We start from the raw sequence: 25116 nt of genomic DNA, 5'->3' as shown, positions 1-25116 counted from the left end.
ACCTTCCGGAGACACCTGAAACCCCACCTCTTTAAGGAATACCTAGGATAGGATAAGTAATCCCTCTCACCCCCCTTAAGATTTAGATGCACTATTGTAAAGTGACTGTTCCACTGGATGTCATAAGGTGAATGCACCAATTTGTAAGTCGCTCTGGATAAGAGCGTCTGCTAAATGACTTAAATGTAAATGTAATGTTTGGGTCTGCAACAGTGCCCCTCCATAGGGCTGTTTTCAACTTACAGACCCCGACACACCCCCAAATATCTTAGCAGAATCTCCCTCTCCTATATACTTGAGACACACACACACACACACCTCTACCTGTATTACCTAGAATGCCTTCAGAAAGTACACCCCTTGACTAAATTGAGATTGTGTCACTGGCCTACACACAATACCCCATAATATCAAAGTGGAATTATGTTTTTAGAAATACTTAAGTAATAAGCTGAAATATTGAGTCAATAAGTACTCAACTTGTTATGGCAAGCTGAAATACGTTAAGCAGTAAAAATATGTTGCATGGACTCTGTGTGCAATAAGTGTTTAACACAATTTTTGAATGACTACCTCGTCACTGTACCCCACACATGCAATTATTTGTAAGGTGCCTCAGTCGAGCTGCGAATTACAAACACAGACCAGGGTTTTCCAATGCCTTGCAAAGAAGGGCACCTATTGGTAGATTAAACACTTTTTTTTAAACAGACATTGAATATCCCTTTGAGCATAGTGAAGTTATTACACTTTGGATGGTGTATCAATACAGCCCGTCACTACTAAGATATAGGCGTCCTTCCTAACTCAGTTGCCGCAGCTGAAGGAAACCTCTCAGGGATTTCACCATGAGGCCAATGGTGACTTAAACGGAGTTTAATGGCTGCGATAGGAGAAAACTGAGGATGGATCAACATAGTTACTCCTCAATATGAACCTAAATGACAGTAAAAAGGAACTAAATAAAAAAAATATTCCAAAATATGTATCCTGTTTGCTAAAGGGCACAAGTAAAACTGCAAAAAAATATGGCAAAGAAATTTACTTAATTTCCTTAATACAAAGAGTTACATGTGCAGCAAATCACATTGAGTACCACTTCATATTTTCAAGCGTGGGGTGGCTTCATCATGTTATCGTAATGCTCGTCATCAGCAAGGACTAAGGATTTTTTTTTTAAATGGAATAGAGATCAATAGGCAAAATCCTAGAGGGAAACCTGGTTCACTCTGCTCTCCAGATACTGGGAGGCAACCTCATCAGGATAACCTAAAACAGGGCCAAATTACAATGTGTACAAAACATTAGGAACACCTTCCTAATATTGAGTTACACCCCCTTTTGCCTTCAGAACAGCCTCAATTCGTCAGGGCATGGACTACAAGATGTTGAAAGCGTCCCACAGGGATGATGGCCCGTGTTGACTCCAACACTTCCCACAGTTGCGTCAAGTTGGCTGGATGTCCTTTGGGTGGTGCACCATTCTTCATACACACAGGAAACTGGAGTGTGAAAAATCCAGCAGCATTGCAGCTCTTGACACACCCAAACCGATGTGCCTGGCACCTACCACCATACCCCGTCCAAAGGCACAAAAATCTTTGGTCTTGCCCAATTACCCTCTGAATGGCACACACACAATCCATGTCAAGGTTTAAAAATCCTTCTTTAGCACGTCTCCTCCCATCCATCTACGCTGCTTGAAGTGGATTTAACAGGTGACATCAATAAGGGATCAGCACTTTCAACTGGTCATTCTGTCATGGAGAGGTGTTCCTAATGTTTTGTACAGTGTATATACTAGCCAAAACAACGTTTAGAACATTTGACTTAAATTGGACTGAAAATCCATGGTAATACTTTAAAATGGCTGTCTAGCAATGATCAACCACCAACTTGACAATGCTTGAAGAATTTGTCACATTTTGTACAATCCAAGTGTGCAAAGCTCTTAGATAGTTACCCAGAAAGACTCACAGCTGTAATCCCTGCCAAAGGTGATTGTAATGTATTGACTCAGGTGTGAACACTTGTGTAAATTAATATTTATGCATTTCATTCAGTACATTTGCACACACAAAAAACGACATGTTTTTCCCTCTTTGGCATTATGGTGTGTTGTGTGTAGATGGATGAAAAACATCTGTTTAATCCATTTTGATTTCAGGCTGTAACAAGAAAATGTGGAATATGAATACTTTCTGAAGGCACTGTACATTTCTACCAGCAGGTCACGTGCAACTAAAGGCAAAGAAAACCTCTAGATCACCTTTACTCCACACACAGAAACGCATACAAAGCTCTCCCTCGCCATTGATTTGGCAAAATCTCTCCATAACTCTATACTCCCGATTCCTGCTTACAAGCAAGAACTCAAAACAGGAAGTACCAGTGATGTGCTACAGGACAGTTTTGCTAGCACAGATTGGAATGTGTTCAGCGGGTCATCAGATGGCATTGAGGAGTTTACCACATCAGTCACTAGCTTCATTAAATAGGGGCATCGACGACGTCGTACCCACAGTGACTGTACACAAATATCCCAACCAGAAGCCATGTATTATGGACAACATCCGCACTGAGCTAAAGGCTAGACCTGGAGACTAGTCCGCAAGCTTATAAGAAAACCTACTACACCCTCCGACGAACTAACAAACAGGCAAAGCATCAATATATGACTAAGATCGAATCCTACTACACCGCCTCAGACGCTGGTCGGATGTGGCAGGGCTTGCAAACTAGCACAGATGACAAAAGGGAAACAGCGAGCTGCCCAGTGACGCTAGCCTACCGATGAGCTAAATGCCTTATATGCTTGCGTCGAGGCAAGCAAAACTGAACCATGCATAAGAGCACCAGCTTTCCTGGATGACTGCGTAATCACACTCTCCATAGTGGGTGTGAGTAAGACCTTAAAACAGGTTAACATTCACAAGGCCAGACAGATTGCCATGACGCATACTCAAGAGCATGCGCTGACCAGCTGGTAAGTGGCTTCACTGCACATTTTCAGCCTCTCGCGGACTCTCTGTAATACCAACATGTTTCAAGTAGACCACCATAATCCCTGTGCCCAAGAACGCCAAGGTAACCTGTCTAAATGACTATCGCCCCGTAGCGGTCTCTTCTGTAGCCATGAAATGCTTTGAAAGGCTGATCATGGTCCACACACACAAGCAGTCGTGAAGAGGGCACGACAATGCCTCTTCCCCCTCAGGAGGCTGAAAAGCTTTGGCATGAGCCCTCAGGTCCTCAAAACATTATACAACTGCACAATTGAGAACATCTTGACTGACTGAATCACCGCTTGGTATGGCAACTGCTCAGCATCCGACCACAAGGCGCTACAGAGGGTAGTGCGTACAGCCCAGTACACCACTGGGGACGAGCTCCCTGCCATCCAGGACCTCTATACCGGGCAGTGTCAGAAGGCTCTAAAAAAAAAAAAAACTGTCAAAGACTCCAGTCACGCAAATGACTTCTCTTTGCTACCGCAAGGCAAGTCTGGAACCAACAGGACCCTGAACAGCTTCTACCTCCAAGTCACAAGACTGCTAAATAGTTAACCAAATAATTATCCGGACTATCTGCATTGACCCTTTTTGAACTAACTTTGTCCCATCACATACTGTTTGTCACTATTTCAAGTTATATGTACATATCTAGCAGAATTACCTCATGCCCCAGCATATGGACCCAGTACATTTAGCCAAGTTGTTACTCATGTGTATTTATTGTTACTTGTTTGACTATTTCCTTGTTGGGAAGGGCCTGTAAGCATTTCACTGTTAGCCTACACCGGTTGTTTATGAACATGTGACAAATATTTAAAATTGACAGACTCACAAAGAAGCCACTCGCATTCTTGTTCTCTGCCAGCCTTCATTCTAAATATGACCACATAGTTACACAGCATACCCATGCATCCGTACACGTGAATGTACCAACTCATTCTTTTGAGGCAATTCATCTGCCTTTTAAGTCGGTCACATTTAGGATCACTGACTGTAAGTCAAAAAGCGACGCAAATAGTATTTATTATTATTATTATCTGCCTTTTAAGCGGTCACATTTAGGATCACTTGGTACATCTCAAAGACAGAGCACCACCAGGTATTTATAAATCACTTTGCTTTATTTTAAAATCAGCGGTAGGCAGTTATGCGATGAAAAAAACAAATGAAAAAACCCCAGCTACAATAACTGCACTTGGCACTGGATGACTGTTTGGATAAAAAAAGAAAATGATACACATATATTGTGTAAGTTCATATACATATGAAAACCAAAAAAGGAAAACCTTAAATACCAGCTTTTATGTGGTCTCCATGTCTACTGATTCTTATTAATATTACAAATGTTCGACACCCCCAACAAATCCCACCCCCAATAACCCCCGACCTAAAAAAAAATAATAATAATCTTCACTGGAGCGGAGACTAGGGAGAGTTCCTACTGGTCTCAGAATGACTGCCCCGCTAAACAAGTTACGGTTCAGTATGCCCTTAACAACTGGTCCTAGGTCTGATGCATTGTTTAGCTCACAATGGTTAAGGATAGGCCTGGGATAGAGATCCTAGACCTGCTGTTGAGGGCAAAATGTAACCCAGACCTTAAAAACCGAATGACTCGTGTGTCCAACAGCCATGATGACGACACATCCTCACTCGTTACGAAAACAAACACGGGAGTAATGCACTGCAAAAAAAAAATACAAGACGTTATTTGTCCGTCTGACAAAACGAAAGGCTAAACCACTTCTCCTCCAAAAGGAAAGCGCATCAGCAAAATTAATGTGAACACAAAACATGACTTCAAAGAAAAAGGCTGAGCAGTCCTCATTGGAATTGAATACATGGCAAATATTTAGCCATCAGTGGAATGAAAGGCCTTTTATATCGTGAGGGAAGGCCAACCGCTTTTTTTTGTCATCATCACATCCCTCTTACGACACAATGGCAACAGACTAGATATGGGAGTCAGACAAGTGGGCAGGTGGACCCTGTGAGAAGGAGAAACATGCCCCAAAAACCACCTGCGCTCTAATCCACCATCACCCCCTGACCTCCCCCCAACATTAACACAACCTCCTCAAGAGGAGCAAGAAATCACCTGCTCATTAAGACTGGACAAAAGACAAAGATGGACAGAAGGGTGGAATTTTAAATTTAAAAAAAGGCAGCTTGCCTTTGATGGAGGCCCCTTGTGTACCCTGTGCCCACAACACAGGAGAATCCGACACCCCCTCTATAAATGAATCCCTAATAATAATTGACTTCATCTTGATGATCATTGGGATCGTGTTTTGACCGAATAAGTTGGGCAACGTGATTGAAACTATTCCCAGGAGACATGTTGTCAGCACCTCATCCATCTCCTCCCACCTCCCCAACAGTCTGTCACAACATGCCCTTGGAGAGTGGGCGAGCGAATCTGGGACAGGGGTGGTAAAAACAGACGATCGGGTCGCAAAGAAGTGAGCTGTAGATGGATATCAAGTGGAGGACGTAGCGGAGAAGGAGGGCGGGAGACAAGACCAAGGCTACATCCCAAATGGCACCCTATTCCCGAGATAGTGCACTACCCTATGGGTGGTCAAAAGTAGTGCAATAAGGGAATAGGGTGCCATTTTAGACGTAGCCCAGACATGTGCATCTTGGGGAGGGGGGGGGGGGTGTTTATCTGACAGTGACCCCCAGCTTCTCCAGGACACGCACCCCCTTCTCCTGGTACTCCTCCCTTGTCAGCCAGAAGTTGTCCTTGTCCTTCATGATGTCGGCCAGCACGGCCCCACCCAGGAACACCATGTGCTTGCGCCGAGGGGGGTCCTCGATCCGAATCTTGAATTTCTGCACACAAGCAGGAAAGGAGGAGCCAGAATAGAAGATAAGGAGGAGAAGGGAAGAGTGTGAAAGGAAAGCAAACGCATAAGAATAGGGGAAAGAGGAGAAATAAGGAAAGGGAAAGAGAGCGAAGAGTGGGAGGAAAAATGTCTGTCTTAACAACCTTTAACTAAAAATAGGTGTGAAATCGTCTAATAATTACATGAACTGAACCAGCAGGCCTGGCATTGAAAATGCTGAAATGGATATTGTTGCCAAATTGAGCAATCAGTGTGTAAAGGAATGAGTGAGGAACAGTGAGACATATATTTTAATTTAGTTGAGCGCATGATTTAAACATGGTCCCATGACAAAGATTGTTTCAACACTGAGAGTGAACTCAGTGCTCGTGTTGTGTACACTAATTCAATTTAGGGCAACACCGCCTCCTGGTGGCTGATCAAATGACTGCAGTGAGAAAATGGATCGTTAAATGTCTGTTAGTAGTTGTCCCTCTGTTAAAAGTCAAACATTGGACAGTAAAACCTGCACTAAAAACAGCAACAATAAAATATGACATGTACTTAAAGCATGCTACTTCGAAGATATAAATGGCGTGTGTGTGCCCTCACCGAGAGCTTATCCACATCTCCCTTCAGCACGCGCTCCAGGTAGAGCTGCTTGAGCTCACGCTCCAGTCGAGAGGGAAGGCCAGGGTACATGGTGGAGCCCCCCGACAGCACTATGTGTTTGTAGAACTCAGACCTGTGGAGTGAAGGAGAAGACGTTTAGGGAGGAGAGAAGACGTTTAGGGAGGAGAGAAGACCTGGATGAACGAAGAGGTGATGGAGAGAAATGACTTAAGGTGAATAAGAAGGGCGACATGGAGAGAGGAAAAAGAGAACATTTTGCCACAATGTGTTTGTAGAATTCAGCCCTGAGGAGAGAAAGTGAGGATGTTTACAGAAGAGAAAAAGGGATGTATAAAATAGACAAAAAAATACAATATGGAGAAACATTTTGATAATCTAGGACTGACCCCATTTAGTTGACTGGTCAATTGGCTGTTGGCCAACAGATTTCATTAATTGAGCAGTAGCAAAAGAAATACTGTCTAAGACATGCATTGCTGAAATTGTATATTAAATAAGAACTATGGTGCACCACGAATAAAAATACCATTTTATAACAAATGCGGTCTCTCGTTGGATTAGTGGTCACTGTCCGCGGTCGTGAAACATGAGTGCGCTGTTGAATTGGCACCTTTTCCCTAGACCATGTTGCTCTGTGCATAATAGCAAAGTTAACCAGCATATTGGTGTTGAGAACACTGCGTCGGAGGCAGCAGCGGAGTTGGGAGACGAGAAAGGCCTCGCCTTAATTTTTGTCTCAGAAAAGTGAGGGGGGGGGGGAACCACAACTTAAATTAGATCCATAAACAACCCAACTGTTAAATGTGTCTGGCTTTATTAATCATCCATATACAGCACCAGTCAGAAGTTTGGACACACTTACTCATTCAAAGGTTATTTTTTGTTGACTATTTTCTACATTGTAGAATAATAGCGAAGACATCAAAACTATGAAATAACACATACGGAATCATGCAGTAACCAACAACAAAAAAAAATGTTCATCTAAATATATTTTAGATTTGAGTTTCTTCAAAGTAGCCACCCTTTGCCTTGATGACAGCTTTGCACACTCCTTGCATTCTCTCAACCAGCTTCACCTAGAATGCTTTTCCAACAGTCTTGAGAGTTCCCACATATGTGGAGAACTTTTTGGCTGCTTTTCCTTCACTCTGCAGTCCAACTCATCCCAAACCATCTCAATTGGGTTGAGGTCGGGTGATTGTGGAGGCCAGGTCATCTGATGCAGCACTCCAAACACTCTCCATCTTGGTTAAATAGCCCTTACGCAGCCTGGAGGCGTGTTTTGGTTCATTGTCATGTTGAAAAATGATAGTGGGACAAAGAGCAACGCAGATGGGATGGCGTATTGCTGCAGAATGCTGTGGTAGACATGCTGGTTAAGTGTGCCTTGAATTCTAAATAAATCACAAGACAGTGTCACCAGCACAACACCCCACATGTGGAGATAATCCGTTCACCAATTCTGCATCTCACAAAGACCAAATCTAAAATTTGGACTCAAGACCAAAGAACAGATTTTCACCGGTCTAATGTCCATTGCTGGTGTTTCTAGGACCAAGCAAGTCTCTTCTTATTGGGGTCCTTTAGTAGTGGTTTCTTTGCAGCAATTCGACCATGAAGGTCTGATCACAAAGTCTCCTCTGAACAGTTGTTAAAATGTGTCTGTTACTTGAACTCTGAAGCATTTATTTGGCCTGCAAAGGCTGGTAACTAATGAACTTATCCTCTGCAGCAGAGGTAACTCTGAGTCTTCCTTTCCTGTGGCGGTCCTCATGAGAGCCGGCTTCCTCATAGCGCTTGATGGTTTTTGCGACTGCACTTGAAGAAATTTTCCAAGTTCTTGAAATTTTCCGGCTTGACTGACCTTCATGTCTAAAAGTAATGATGGTGGATACTTTGAAGAACCTAAAATATATTTGGATTTGTTTTACACTTTTTTGGTTCCATATGTGTTATTTCATAGTTCACTATTATTCTACAATGTAGAAAATAGTCAAAATAAAGAAACTCTGGAAAGAGTACTTTTGACTGGTACTGTACATCTACAGAAATAAGACAGATCCTACTTCTGTTGCCTGTTTGAGTGTTTGTTTAATAGCCTACTGATTCCGGGAGTACCAAGCCTCATGCAACCACATCGATAAACAATTTCACACATTTTTAAATCTTTGCTATGCTGTAAAGGCTTTACTTTTTTCCATTCAGTGTTTACATCTTTCCAAAATTGTCAGAATAGTAGATTTATTATAATCACTCCTTTTTCCTTGATCCCCTTATTGTTATTTTTAATTATTATTATGATCATAATAATTTGTCATTATCATAAGTTTTATAGCAAGCCTTGTATAACCATCATCGAGCTGTAGGCCAAAGAGCACATCCTGTTTCGTCTTAATACCGTAACTTACATTTCAATACTTATAAGCTACCATATCAATCAATCATTTATTAGTTCATGTCATCACACAGCATACAAGTCATTCATGATTTGAAAAGCAATCAAGCATTTTAGTTAAAATATACAATAAAGTGAATATTGAATAATTAGCATAAAGACAAATAGGCCTAAACCGTTCCATTTGGGAATTGCATTAACGAATTCATGCTACGGTTTAGTCTTTGCTGCAATAAAGGCTTTACAATTAAAACCTTACAACAGCCTCTCTGGTCCGCTTATAATTTATTTTGTGTTGTTTATATTGTTTCAAACAGTTAGAACAATTATAACCTAACAGTACCGGTTTGGAACACATAATATGCACCCAGCACTTCCTCCTTAACTTATTTTTCTTGATCTCCAGTGTTCAACATTTGCAAAAAACAGTTTCATAACTCTGAATATCCTTAGAATTTTTGTCCAAAATGAAAAGGCATGCTGTCGTACAAGGTTAGTAGCTACATATGATGACATATACATGGTTTCCGGATACTCCCTTAAAGCCCGGCTCATTGGTTTTCTAGCTAGCTATGTTTGGCTCTGATTGGTCCTTATTTGACAAAGATAGTCGTTCAAATGATGGCCGCCCGCATCTTTGGCATGCCATGAAGGCTGCACTCTCTGACCAAATATGATGTCCTATAGGATATACTACACCCCTAATGAAATAGTGAAGTTTTGTTACCTTCTAGGAACTTATTACTTACCTTCTTTTACTTATTGAAACATTCTTATGAAATTTTCACAGATTCCTTTCTTTGCAAATTCAACAAGTGGAAATACAAAATCGATTGTGCATGCTGTATGAACCTTTTTAGGATATGAAAAAGGATATCTAACAAAACGACACTTCAGAGGTGAATTTATCAAACCTATCGCGGTGAAAACTTGTTAGCTCTCAAACAATAGCATGGCATTTTTTCGAAGTAATAGCTACTGTAAATTGGACAGTGCAGTTATTTTAACAAGAATTTAAGCTTTCAGACGATTTAAGACTCTTGTATGTACCGACATTTGTTGTTTCTCTAAAATCCACTCAATGACTAGAATGTTAACTAATGAAATGGCAAAGAAGTGAAAGAGGGTTGGAAACTACTAGGTCACTAGTAAGTAGGGGGGAGTCTGTCGTGGAGTTACCTGGTGTCGATGTCTGCTGCATTGATAGTATTGAAGAGAAGCTCTGCCACCCCGACTCCCTCCACATTGATGAGGTGGGGCTGGAATAGAGCCTCAGGGGCTTCAAACCGCTCCCCTCCCACCTTGATCATCCTGCCGTCGGGGAGCTGGGGACACAGAAAGGGGAACAACATTCACACATCGGAAAGCATTTAATTGACATTAAGATGGCTTTCTTCTGCTTGAACACCGCTAGGGAGATCTGAAAGGCAATGCTAGGCTAGAGATGGACAATAGACAATGTTTGGAACTGGCAACGTTAAGTAAGAGTCTCTCAACCTCTGGTCAGATGGAGCCGGCTGACATACAGTAGGCCTTTTACAGAGCGTGGTGGAACATTATGAGGGAGGGAGCATAAAGGGCCCATTGACGGCTCCAGTCTGGAGTCCAGAGGAGGAAACCGACACCAGGTCAGCACGTGGCGTGGGAGTCTGGGTCGTACAGGAAATGATGTCACGCCCATGGATGGAGGGGGAGGGGGGTCATTTCTTCAACACCACAGTAGTGCTTTTGTTCCATCCTCTGTCCTCCGCCTCTCCTTCTCTCTCCAGGATTTGGGCAGGGAAGCAAGGAGGTGTGCCGCCGCCCGCCACACATTAAAAATTCCAGTCCACTCCCTCTTTACATCACAGGGACCCCTACCGGCCATTGAACCCGGGTTACTCAGGGATTTGGGCACGTGGTTGACTTGACTAAGTAACCTGGGGGCATCCAGAGCTTGGTTCAAGAGCTCCTCCTACACTAAATATGGCTTCTAATGCTCTAAAATTATAACCTCATCATCTGCATGATACATTATGTCCACAAGGAGGCAGTGTTACCATATAGCCAGGCTTCAAATACAGATTCATCCTATTATTCTTGGTGTAGGATAGTGTTACCCTTACCATGCAAGACTTTAATAAGTAGAATTTGGTGCAGTGTTGGGGGTAATGTGTTTTTAAAAGTAATGCATTACACAATCAGATTACTTTTATAAGTAACTTGTAGCTTTTTCAAATTGGATAATATTACAGTTACTGTCAAACAACGTGTGCGTTACTTTCAGAATCATCCCTCTACCGGGCGCGTTTCCCATGAGCCGATCTCAAATTGTTTCAGTTAATTCTCGAGCGAGCAGAGAAGGGCTGTTTGGAGAAATGTCATGGCAGCCGCTCTCCATAGAAATATAGAGGGTGCAACTCTGATATTAGCCATTGATCACTTCTGTGATGGGAAAGCCTCTAGGCTTTTCTGTCTAGTGACAAATGTGCCTTCTATACATCTATGCACTGGCGATAATATAACATAACGCGTTACATTAAACAAAAGTAACTAGTAATATGACTTTAAGTAACTCGTCCAAACACTGATCTGGTGTGCTGTAGATGACAAATCAGGGTTGGGCTCAGAATGGCCAAAAACAACAAGAGAAAATACTTCAAAACAGGGTTGTACAATACGGACTGAAAGTGTAGGACTCGACCAGGATGACGACGTTGTAGGACTATGTTACTGACCGTGTAGGACTCAACCAGCACAGTGGTCTCCAGCGCCAGCTTCTGCTCCTGCTCGATGTTGTAGCCCACGTAGCACAGCTTCTCCTTCATCATGCGCACCGTCTCAAAGTCCGCCGAGTGGTTGAAGGCGTAGCCCCTCAGCAACAGCAACTGGATGATGGACAAAAGTCAGAGGTAAGGGATGTGTTTGGTTGGGTTGCAGAGATCTCCTAGGTTGTAAAGGACTGCAAAACTATTTGAAAAAAGGACTCCAAATACTCTTTAAAATAGTCACCTTTCCTAAACACAAATCTTACCATGAAATAATGAACAGGTGTGGTTTACAGTCGACTGCTTTCCACTAGAAAGTCATCAGACATACTCATGAAGGAAATAAGGTTATCCAAGGCCCTGTCCAGGAATCAACCCCTAGTTAGTTCCCCCTAGGCTCTTGTGTAGATTTCATATTATTAGGCAAGATAGTTATAAATATAAATATGGAAGCACCAATGGGCAAGGTGCAATATCCATCATAATGCCTTATTCAAGTCTTCTCACATCTACACATGCTAGGGGCTAGGAGTTGTTTCTGGACAGGACATTCTAAGACAGCCCGAGTCACCCGTGGGGAACGAGGGTGTACCTTGATGAGGTAGCGCGTAATGTCCCTTCCTGCAATGTCCAGGCGTCGGGTCAGGTGGGGCAGGGAGAAGCCTTCGTACACGGGGCAGATGTGGGTGACGCCGTCACCAGAGTCCACCACCACACCAGTCAGGAGACCTAAAAAAAATATGTATTTTTTTTTAAACAGCAGCGCCAACAGAGTAGGGCCACTGAGAAAACCCATCCATCGTTTCCAAAGCCCATAAACATTATAGACCATTTCTGTTATTACTCGTTTGAAACGGAAAGCTTTTTATTAATTGTAAGTCGCTCTGGATAAGAGCGTCTGCTAAATGACTTAAATGTAAATGTAAAATTAATTGTCATTACCGATTTCTTGGTGTCAACGAGTTTTCCGTCAGAATACATTGGTTCAATATCAAAAACAAAAATGCATGGGCCAATGAAAGGCCTACGTCCTACAAATGAAAGTCTAGTATAGAACACAAAGTACACAGCTACGCTCAACTACGCTACTGCATATTCAACTCTCGGCCTGCTACTGAAAGGGTCACATATTAGCACAGCCTGCGTTGCATCCCTCTTTCCACAGCTGTGTTTATTTTTTCCCCAGAGAAAGACCAATGTTACAAACAAGCAGTACAGCACAAATGGAAGCACTTTATTTTATGATACGAGGTATTTACTACGGTAGGAAAAGGATGTGGTATCAATGGGTAGTTTCTGGTACTTAAAATAATTGGTAACTATCTGGTACCAAATCAATTGTTTTAATTTGTTTCTCAAAGAAAACAAGGAACTCATAGGTTATTATTGTGCAACTACTAACTAATAACCATTTTAAAATATAAAGTAAATATCTGGTACTTTCTGTACCGGAAAATCAAGTTTAAGCCCCAAATAATTGTAGCTGACATGATAGAAACGTAGCAAAGCTAATTACCGGGTATAACCTCTTATATTCCTCCATGTGTTCTGAAAAGGTACTTTAACTTGCAATTCGTTGGAGTGAAATCTCAGGTGCCCAGTGCTCTTCACTGGTTTTGGGTGTCCTACCTTCCTTCTAGTTGCCTCATTTTGCTTTAAAGAACCTACCTTGAGCATAGAGTGTGAGCACAGCTTGGATGGCTATGTAAACCCCAGAGAACTGGTACGTCTCAAACATCACCTAGGAAAGAGGTAGGGAGTGAGAGGGTGTCACTGGAATATGTAGGTCACTGCAAAAAGTTAAACTTAACATCTTGTTAATACAAATTACCTTTGTTTTTGCATTTTGCACTGCTAGGAAAACCACCAAAAAATCTAACCTCAACTTCCACTCACAAGGAATAGACCTCCATGTTCATAAACCTCAATTTAAAAAGGGTAAAAATGACTTACCCTCAAAACATTTAGCCATGACTGGCCACCCCGACTCAATAACAGTGGCTCTGACAGACTCCCACTGAGGAGCTGTCACCAGGCAGCAGACCTAGGTTCAAATACCATTTCAAATCTTTCAGATACTTTAGCTGTGGTTGATTTACCTTGCCTGGCACAATGGAAACAATGGAGTAGTCCCAAAAGTGCAATGTCCACCCATGTGAAACTCCAGACAGGCTCAAGCAAACTATAAGTGTTTGAAAGAGTTCAAATACTTGCTGAACACAGGTCTGCCAGGCAGTGCTGATGCCTTAGTCACACTGACTGGCAAGTTGCAACTCCAAGATAAACGTCCGTAGCGGGAGCGCTAAGTGCCTCCTCGGCACAGAGCGTCACTGTTATGACCGATGAATCATTTAAGATCTACATTGGAACCTTATAAAAGACCTTACAGGAAATCTCCTCCAGCCGTTCCCGGGTACATTCCAGAATACACACTTTCAAAAACTAAAGCATGTTAATGAAATTGTCCTCTGACAACGGATTTAGTCGTCGTGGGTTAACAAAAATAAACACTTAAAAGAAAATGTATACACACCTCAATGATCTTCTCGCGGTTCTTGGTTGGGTTCATGGGCGGCTCGGTGAGCAGGATCTTGCAGTTGCGCGAGTCGATGTTGAGCTTCTCGGGACCAAAGGTGTAGTCCCACAGGTGCTTCATGTCATCCCAGTTCCTCACGATGCCATTCTCCATGGGGTAGTTCACCTCCAGCATGGAGCGCAGCTCGCTCGCCTCATCCCCCACCATCAGGTCCTGGGGAGGGAGTGGATAAAGAGCAGAGTTTCAGACATTTTAAAATGAACCCACTGTTTTGGAGGAACCCCAACAGCGCAGTAGCCACTGAATATTACTGCATAGAAACGATGCAGTGACCTCCACCAAAGTCATTGACGTACCACAGCAACAACCGGACTGTCACAGTGTCAGTGCCGACTGACCACAGTTATACAACAAAAATAATGCTGGATAGCTCTGGGTACGAAGGTAACAATGTCACAAAAGGACATCCATCGTAAAACACTCTACAGAACAAACGTAAAGAACTTCCCTAAAAAAATGGACATTTGCATGCCACAATAAACAAGTCAAACATCCCTTGTGGTCAACATCTAGTCATTCTGCGGCACGTTGCTTTTAGTGAGCTGACAATACGTTCAGCCCTGCTCCAGAGAGCAGGTGGTAGAGGAGGCCACATTAGATAGATTCCAGCCATGCAGTCAGAGCACACTGTTAGTAGAGCGGAGTCCATCTGGTTAATTGGGATGCAGATCCTATTGAAAATGTCTAGAACCTATAGTATAGGCAAACTCAATAGGCCTGACTGTCTACTGCCAAACAAACAGGTCACTCATATTGGCAGAGAAATGCTAAATGTCGTCGTTTTTTTTGTTTTTTTTTGCTCTGAGGCAGCTTGCAAGTTTAATTTTAACATGAGACGCTTCAGCAGACATGTTCCCCTTATCATGACTTGTCAAGGTATATGATGACATCTCTACTATTGATATCACGGTTTCCTTCTGCAACTGCCTGTATGTGCACAAGACCATGAATGTCTGCCAGTGTGTTCAGACCACTGTATAACATGTTGATTTGTAAACAACAAAAAACAAGACAGAGGTAATACAGTTTGTTAGGTTAGCCGAAACAACCATTTCATCACAGAAAACCAGGGAAAGAGTAGTAGAGGGGGAATGAGGAAGCAATGCCAAACAACTGACAGATATAAGAAAAAAAAAGGACCACTCTTGTCGGAGAGATGACGAGCGCAGCCATTTCACTGTCCGAGCAGATTGCAGGGACCCATGAAACTAAACACACACTTACCATCTTTCTGTTATTCTACCTCAACAGGTGAGGAGGAGGAGAGGTGGGAGGAAGAGCGGGATGAAGCAGAGGGTCAGAAGATAGAACAGAGAGAGAGGTCAGAAGAGCCAAGGTCAGAGGTGAATCAGTGCGTGTCTTACAAAAACCATGGCCTACGCCCGCCCATCCTCTCATAACGCTGCGATGTTATCAAGAGGAAATGTTCATGTGTAACACCCTGATAGCAAGACAAGGTGCGACATCTAGGCCAAATCAACAAATCACGGCCAGCGTCCCAAATGACACCCCTATTCCCTACGCAGTGCACCACTTTTGATCAGGACCCATAGGGTTAAAAGTAGTGCACTATGTAGGGAATAGGGTGCCATTTGGGACTCGAACAGCCATGGTAAATATCAGGGACCAGTGTGTTGGATATGTTGGATTTCCAGAGGACACTCAATGGAGGAAACACTTTTTTTAAACTCACAAATACCGTGAGAAACTAAACTCAAAAGGGCTGGTTTCCCCAAACACAGATTAAGGCTAGTCCTGGACTAAAGCATGGTCAATTAAGAATCTCCATTGAAATAGCTTCCTTATCCAGGATATGTGTCAGAAAGATTGCGCCAACAGGTTCAAAGTGGAGGGAATAAGCAAAATGTAATCTAACAAAGTAGTGAAAATCAAGAAAAGTGCACCATTCTCCAGGTAGGTCTACATGTTCTGAAAAACTTAGAACCATAGTCTGCTCCACAAGGCATTGCAGCCATTTCAGAACTTCCCCAAATCTCCACAAAAAAGAAAAATGTAATTCATGAGGGCTATGAAGTTGTTAGCCTAGCGGTTAAGAGTGTTGGGATAGTAACAAAAAGGTCACTGGTTCGAATCCCCGAGGTGTAAAAAAGTAAAACTGCAGTTCGGCCCTTGAGCAAGGCAGTTAACCTCACCGATGATGTCGATTAAGGCAGCCCCCCACACCTCTTCAATTGTGCAACTGACTAGGTATCCCTTTTCCCCAGATGGGTACACATATTTTATTTTCCCTTTACTTAACCAGGTAGGCTAGCTGAGAACAAGTTCTCATTTGCAACTGCGACCTGGCCAAGATAAAGCAAAGCAGTTCGACACATACAACAGTTACACACATGGAATAAACAAACATACAATCAATAACACAGTAGAAACGTCTATATACAGCATGTGCAAATGAGGTAGGATAAGGGAGGTAAATGCAATAAATAGGCCATGGTGGCAAAGTAATAACAATGTAGCAATTAAACACTGGAATGGCAGAATGTGCTGAAGATTAATATGCAAGTAGAGATACTGGGGTGCAAAGGAGCAAGATTTTAAAAAAATACAGTATTGGGAGGAGGTAGATTGGATGGACTATTTACAGATGGGCTATGTACAGGTGCAGTGATCTGTGAGCTGCTCTGACAGATGGTGCTTAAAGCTAGTGAGGGAGGTAAGAGTCTCCAGCTTCAGTGATTTTTGCAGTTCGTTCCAGCCATTGGCAGCAGAGAACTGGAAGGAGAGGCAGCCAAAGGAAGAATTGTCTTTGTGGGTGACCAGTGAGATTTACCTGCTGGAGCACGTGCTACAGGTGGGTGCTTTACCTAGCAGAGACTTATAGATGACCTGGAGCCAGTGGGTTTGGCGACGAGTATGAAGCGAGGGTCAGCCAACGAGAGCGTAGAGGTCGCAGTGGTAGAGGTCGCTGTGATAGACTGTATCCAATTTGTTGAGTAGAGTGTTAGTGTATTTTGTAAATGACGTCGCCCAAGTCGAGGATCGGTAGGATGGTCAGTTTTATGAGGGTAAGGATGCTTTGTTGCGAAATAGGAAACCAATTCTAGATTTAATTTTGGATTGAAGATGTTTAATGTGAGTCTGGAAGGAGAGTTTACAGTCTAACCAGACACCTAGGTATTTGTAGTTCACATATTCTAAGTCAGAACCATCCAGAGTAGTGATGCTAGACAGGCGAGAGGGTGCGGGCAGCGATCGGTTGAAGAGCATGCATTTAGTTTTACTTGTATTTAAGAGCAGTTGGAGGCCACAGAAGGAGAGTTGTATGGCATTGAAGGTCGTCTGGATGTTAGTTAACAGTGTCCAAAGAAGGGCCAGAGGTATACAGAATGGTGCCGCCTGCATAGAGGTGGATCAGAGAATCACCAGCAGCAAGAGTGACATCATTGATGTATACAGAGAAGAGTCGGGCCGAAAATTGAACCCTGTGGCACCCCCATAGAGACTGCCAGAGTTCCGGACAGCAGACCCTCCGATTTGACACACTGAACTCTATCAGAGAAGTAGTTGGTGAACCAGGCAAGGCAATCATTTGAGAAACCAACGCTGTTGAGTCTGACAATAAGAATGTTGTGATCGACCTGGCTAAGGCTTTCAACTCTGTCAATAAATACAGCTGCACAGTAAATGTCTCTTATCGCTGGCGGTTATGATATCATTTAGGACCTTGAGCGTGGCTGAGGTACACCCATGACCAGCTCCGAAACAAGATTGAGTAGCGGAGAAGGTACGGTGGGATTCGAAATGGTCGGTATTCTGTTTGTTAACTTGGCTTTCAAAGACCTTAGAAAGGCAGGTTAGAAAAGATATAAGTCTGTAGCAGTTTGGGTCTAGAGTGTCTCTCCCTTTGAAGAGAGGGAGGACCGCGGCAACTTTCCAATCTGTGGGAATCTCAGACAATACAAAAGAGATCTTGGAACATGCTAGTAATTGGGGTTGCAACAATTTTGGCAGATAATTTTAGAAAGAGAGGGTCCAGATTGTCTAGCCCGGCTGATTTGTAGGGGTCCAGATTTTGCAGCTCTTTCAGAGTTGCTGTGGGGTGGGGGCTGTTGACCGGGGTAGGGCTAGCCAGGTGGAAAGCATGGCCAGCTGTAGAAAAATGCTTATTGAAATTCTCAATTATAGTGGATTTATCGGTGACTGTTTGTGTGACAAAACAGGACCCATTTTAGAATTAATTCTGTATTACACTCAACACGCATTCTAATACCTATTTCACACAGAATTGATTGTGTTACCTGTTAAAAAAATAATGCAATGTTTATATGACCCCCCTTCAAAAACAGGTTATTACCACTTTCTTGAGTAAATACTATAGAATACATATTTATGTCTAGATATCATAGGGATTTAAACACTTCTGTGAAGTAAACCAGTGAGGTTACCTTGATCTCAATGTTTCCCACTTTAGCTGTGGAGCGAATGATTGGCCTGCCAACCAACGCCGGGAAAATGTGCTCTGGGAAGTTGGAGCCTGCATAGCCGCACTTCACAAACTAGGATTAAAGGGAGAGACAAGGGCAGGGTCAGTGACAAACATCCTTTTTTGCAAGTTGGTAAGTAACATAGGACAAATACATTTTCATAGCACACAGAATGATAAAAAAAATGTATAAAGATTAATAATAAGCCTAGAGCCAAATACTAGAAATCACATCAAAGCATTTAGCAGACAACATTAAAATAAAACCATTTAGTCCAATAACTCTAACATAACCTAGCCCGATTGATAATGCACTGCACGTGTCTTGTTCATTAACCAGAAGTTAGAGCCTTATCTACTTTCCCTGAGTCACATGGTGCTGTTTGAGTTGCCCCTAGGTACAGATTTATGATCAGCTTGCCCTCCCCAAATCCTAACCATTAGTGAGGGAAACGCAAAACTGACAAAAGACCAGCACCAGCAACTCCACCCTACTTTGTTTGTGGACACTGAGGGATTACAGAGAAAGTTACAGCATTGGTAGTGTTACCCTCCCACAATCACTACCTGACGTGCCTGACCTGCAGCATGCTTAGGAAGTTACGTAGAGAACCTATGCAGGGAATTTCATTCAAACCTGTTAGGTTGTACTAGGCGCTTGGCTTCAAGGAATAGCCTACCGCATGAATCAATATGAGTGCTTCTCCATACATGTTTAAAAATCCTTTGTCATGAATAATTTATGTAGGCCTAAATAAATCCCAATCTTCCTTCTTTCACCTACGTTACATTACGTAAATGACCACATCCTCAACCTGCCGGTAAGAAGAATAAAAGAAGTGTATGACATGCATCATCAAGTAGACATGACATCAGCCCGGAGAGGAAGGGGTAACTCAAAGACAAGAATAAAGACAGGAAGTAGGCTACAGTGTACAGCGTGTCCCATTTACACTCTCCGAGCTATGAATAGCTATCAGGCTGTTTTATTCGCAGTGTGAACAAAGGCTGTAAGCAGCATAGTTTCTCTGTGGTAGGTAGCTGGAGAGAGACAAGTCAGCTAACCACTGAATGGAACACAGCCAACAAAAATATATATTTTTTAAAGATAGATGAAAGAATAGTCCAGCTAAATACTAAGGTAAAATGGTGGAGGTGAAAACAGCACAAATTAATTGTTATTTGTCAATTTCAACCAGATGACTCATGTCTACAAACATATTTTACAAGAGAGTTGCAATTGATCTGATAACTCCTTACATGGAAGAAAGGTTTCAGACTTCCTCACTGTACAAGAATGAGGCATGCGCATTATCTACTGCTCGAGACAAGTTGGTTAACTTGTTCAACAGTTGGTAGCAATACTTTAATTGTGATACTTGTTTGTTGGTGCCTGGTTTAGTTAAACTATATGCGTAAATCCTCATCCAATTACGCAACAACGTAGCAGTGTAAAATACTTGCTACAAGTACAAAGAGGTTTCGGGTGAGGGCTGGGCTACATCATCATTCTTTGTGAACACCAAACAGTATCTAAAAATGTGGAGTTCCTGAATAAAACGCAATAGATCACGTCTTTTCCTTGCCCAATTCGTTGCAATTAACAATAACGCTGGCAAGTTCGAAAAAAAGAGCTCTCGTTAGTTTGAGTTAGCAATCAAATTGAAGCAAGGGGTGGAAATGTAGGGTAATGTCTGATGAATACGTATGATCTAGCTAAATGTGGCAGAACACGAGATTTAAGTGATCTCTGGCGCATGCTATAAAACAATAACTACGATTTGTACATTTTAAGGCTAGCTATTGAGTTTGCTGGTCAGCAACCTAACCAGCTCGAGACGATTCGAGTTCGCAATGTCAGCACGAGCAGCCGACGGCAGCGATAACAATATTTATGGCTACTCCCACTGATTCACGAATTCTCGTCAACAATCGGTACTCTAAACATTCCACCGACTGGTGTAAACCTTGCCACCTCTAATTGACAGATACACCAACCTCAATGAATGCATAACTAATTGACAAACTGACAGACCGTGCCTACACAAGCTAGCAATGAAGCGAGCTACTTCCTGTTCCTCCCCATCTCATCTGCCAAATTGCACAAAAGCCGGAACCCTCATAATTTGACGATAGAACACAGTCTGTGTGTAAACTTACCCCGGTCCCATTGTCGCAAACCACCACTTTCCTTCCCTGGCTATCCATTTTCTCGGAATACAGAAACCAGCAACCCTCCCTGGCACAACTTTCTTCGGCAAGGCGGAAAACAGCACCCCGGCTCTAGCAAAGGGCTTTTTCCGGAATGTATGACACATGCCCATATTACACACACACCTATCAGGGTAGAGATAGCTAAGAAATTCAGCCAATTACGTATGGCAACGCCTTTCCATACACTTTTCTATTCGACAATCCCACTGATTGACGGTGTTGTGTCAATCAGAATTTGGAAATATCCATAATGCAAGCTTTATCAATGCATTTAGGTGGTGGCCTGGTGGGCCAACGCCGAAAACAGTGAAGTTGATCGATCTACGTCGAGGGAAGAGCATCAGTTTTTTTTATATGAAAATGAAATATTCTAATAATTACTGTAAACTTTGTTGGCACCTTCAATTCTTGCACATTTTCTCAGAATAAGTATATTTCAACCATAGAAAATGATAGAGGCCTCTAGTGGCCAACTTCATTAGCTGATCCCTCCTGGTGACACTGTTGTAGTCATGTCCAACTGGGTCATGGGGGATCCGAGAATGGCGCTGCAATGGATAGCTTCCGTTTTATGGGCTCTTGTCCAATTCTGCTATTTAGTGTTTTTTCTTCTTCACAGATCATAATGTTTCCGCCATCGTTTCTTTTGACTGAAAATAGCTTCTGGACATCAGAACAGCAATCACTAACCTCGATTTGGATGAAGATTTCTACTTCAACGAGTCAGAGACGCAGGACATACTCAATACGGAAGGGTTCTGGAATTCCGGAATTCATCCGATGGCAATGAAGAGTTTACCACATCGGTCACCGGCTTCATTAATAAGTGCATCAACCAATGTCATACTCACAATGACAATATGTCATACATACCCAAACCAGGAGCCATGGATTACAGGCAACATTTGGACTGAGCTAAAGGCTAGAGCTGCTGCTTTCAAGGAGCTGGACACTAATACGGACGCTTATAAGAAATCTCAGACGAACCATGAATCAAGAAAAGTGTCAATACAGGAAAAAGATTGACTCCTACTAAGCCGGCTTTGACACTTGTCAGATGTGGCAGGGCTTGCAAACTATCACGGATTACAAAGGGAAACCCAGCCGCGAGCTGCCCAGGGATGCAAGCCTACCAGATGAGCTAAATGCTTTCTATGCTTGCTGCGACGCAAGCAACACTTAACCAAGCATGAGAGCACCCGTTGTTCCGCACAACTGTGTGATCACGGTCTCCATAGCCAATGTTTTTTATTTTTTTATTTCACCTTTATTTAACCAGGTAGGCTAGTTGAGAACAAATTCTCATTTACAACTGCGACCTGGCCAAGATAAAGCATAGCAGTTTGACACATACAACAGAGTTACACATGGAAAGAACAAAACATACCATCAATAATACAGTAGAAAAAAGTATATACAGTGAGTGCAAATAAGATCAAATAAGAGAGTTAAGGCAATAAATAGACCATGGTGGCGAAGTAATTACAATATGGCAATTAAAACACTGGAATGGTAGATGTGCAAGTAGAGATACTGTGGTGCAAAAGGAGCAAAATAAATAAATACAGTATGGGAATGAGGTAGATAGATGGGCTGTTTACAGATGGGCTATGAACAGGTGCAGTGATCTGTGAGCTGCTCTGACAGATGGTTCTTTAAGCTAGTGAGGGAGATGGGAATCTCCAGCTTCAGTGATTTTTGCAGTTCGTTCCAGTCAGTGGCAGCAGAGAACTGGAAGGAAAGGCGACCAAAGGAGGAATGGGATAAGACCTTTAAACAGGTTAACATTCACAAAGCCGCAGGGCCAGATGGATTACCAGGACGCGTACTCAGAGCATGCACTGACCATTTTCAACCTTTCCCTGACCCAGTCTGTAATACCTACATGTGTCAAGCAGACCACCATAGTCCCTATGCCCAAGAACGCCAAGGTAAACTGTCTAAATGACTATCGCCCCGTAGCACTCACATCTGTAGCCATGAAAAGCTTTGAAAGGCTGGTCATGGCTCACATCAACACCATCATCCCAGAAACTCTAGATCCACTCCAATTTTCATACCGCCTCGACAGATCCACAGATGACGCACTCTATTGCACTCCACACTACCCTCTCCGACCTGGACAAGTGGAACACCTATGTGAGAATGCTGTTCATTGACTACAGCTTAGCCTTCAACGCCATAGTGCCCTCCAAGCTCATCACTAAGCTAAAGATTCTGGGACTGAACACGTCTCTCTGCAACTGGATCCTTGACTTTGACGGGCCGCCCCCAGGTGGCTAGGGTAGCCAACAACACATCCACCGATCTGACCCTCAACACGGGCATCCCTCAGGGGTTGGTGCTTAGTCCAATCCTGTATTCCACGTTCACCCACGATTGCGTGGCTGCACACGACTCCAACACCATCATTAAGTTTGCTGACAACACGCCGCTAGTGGGCATGATCACCTGATCACAATGATACAGTCTATAGGGAGGAGGTGGGAGACCTGGCAGTGTGGTGCCAGACAAAGAAGCTGATCTTGGACCACAAGAAACAGAGGGCCGAGCACGCCCCCATTCACCGACGGGATGTAGTGGAGCGAGTAGAGAGATTCACGTTCCTCTGTGTCCACATTACTAAGGATCCATCATGGTCCACACACACCAACACAGTCAAACTACCTTTATATATTTTTTTTATATATTTTTTGTTTGTTTTTCCATGTACAGTGGGGCAAAAAAAGTGTTTATTCAGCCACCAATTGTGCAAGTTCTCCCACTTAAAAAGATGAGGCCTGTAATTGTCAAAGGTACACTTCAACTATGACAGACAAAATGAGAAAAAAAATCCAGAAAATCACATTGTAGGATTTTTAATGAATTTATTTGCAAATTATGGTGGAAAATAAGTATTTTTTTTCTTATTTTGTCTGTCATAGTTGAAGTGTACCTATGATGATTACAGGCCTCTCTCATCTTTCTTTTTAAGTGGGAGAACTTGCACAATTGGTGGCTCACTAATTACTTTTTTGCCCCACTGTATGAGCAGGCCAAATAATATATTATATATTTTTTAACCCCCCCCCCTATCTTAAACTCTAGCTTGTGTGTTAAGAATAACTAATGTTAGCTCCCAAAGACTGAAATAGATAAATATCAGTTTGAGTTCACTTGAAATATGCAGCATGCAATACAAATGGTCTTGTTCATATGAAGAGGTAACGCCGTTGACCATTTAGCCAATTTATTGAAAGCTAACCAAAGTTACAGTTGAGTAGCCTAGCTGTTACGAATCTCTTTTGGCCCGACAGTCTAGGGGGGATGGTAATGAGACCCGTAACATAACTCATGCAATTTATAATAGTGACAAAGTAAAAGTGTGAACGAAATAACCATGACAACTGAAATCTACCGTCAAACTCAGGGTTTATTGTAAAACACAGTTGGGACATCCAGCTTTCACTGCTTTGCCCGCTTATTGCCCTCGCATAAACATCTCCCGGACACAAAATAGTAGCTAGCGAGAGGTTATTTTTAAATACTGCATTTCGCAATTGGCTAGGTTGCATCAATTACCTTCACTAAAAACACTGCAAAGATTTTGCCTGCAAACATTCTGTCTACCTTGTGATTTGTTGGGAGAGTTGTCTGTCTGAAGAGGACCCTCCCCTGAATCTTTTTTTTTTCATTTTCAAAATTACCAAAATAATCTGTCATTAATCCCCGATCTAGTGCTGTTGCTGCCCTTGGCCTATGATTTCCGTGACTAATGGCTAATCAATTCCTCAGATCCATACAATAGCACACATAAGAGAGGAAGTTAAACTGATGTAGCAACTACATGTTAGACAATTCTTTACAGAATGCACCCAGCCACACAATAGGCTAAACAAAAGTTATAGTTCTACCTGGGTGTTAATCTGAAGCTATCCCTGTGTTTACTTTTCCTAGCACCACTGGCTGTGCTTTGAAGCATGGGAATTAGCTCTTTATCCTTGACCTTAAACCTTACAGCAATCAAGAAGAAACTGGCTGAGCCAATAAGGTACCACCAGCATGAAGAGCAAAATGCATGGTACAGTACATCAGGTGAGGCTGCTGAGGGGAGGACGGCTCATAATAATGGCTGGAACGGAGCGAATGGAATGGCAGCAAACCATGTATTTGATACCATTCCACCAATTCCGCTCCAGCCATTACCACAAGCCCGTCCTCCCCAATTAAGGTGATACCAACCTCCTGTGCTATACAGCCGTC

At 42.7% G+C, this 25116-nt stretch overlaps 1 protein-coding gene across 1 annotated transcript; it reads right to left on the bottom strand.

Moving 5' to 3' along the window:
* Nucleotides 1–4114: 4114 nt before the first annotated feature.
* On the bottom strand, nt 4115–20977 carry LOC124015908 (actin-related protein 2-A). The gene is made up of 9 exons (XM_046331390.1): nt 20821–20977; nt 18623–18733; nt 14154–14369; nt 13289–13361; nt 12213–12349; nt 11591–11740; nt 10053–10198; nt 6455–6587; nt 4115–5849 (listed from the first exon to the last, which is right to left on the bottom strand). Exons 1-9 carry the CDS (start codon nt 20866–20868, stop codon nt 5679–5681), a joined length of 1185 nt encoding a protein of 394 aa, XP_046187346.1. The 5' UTR covers nt 20869–20977; the 3' UTR covers nt 4115–5678.
* Nucleotides 20978–25116: the final 4139 nt, after the last annotated feature.

This window comes from Oncorhynchus gorbuscha, linkage group LG26 (assembly GCF_021184085.1).
Source record: "Oncorhynchus gorbuscha isolate QuinsamMale2020 ecotype Even-year linkage group LG26, OgorEven_v1.0, whole genome shotgun sequence".
Taxonomy (NCBI): domain Eukaryota; kingdom Metazoa; phylum Chordata; class Actinopteri; order Salmoniformes; family Salmonidae; genus Oncorhynchus; species Oncorhynchus gorbuscha.
Note: the sequence above shows the minus strand (reverse complement) of the source record. Positions and strands in the feature narration are given on the sequence as shown.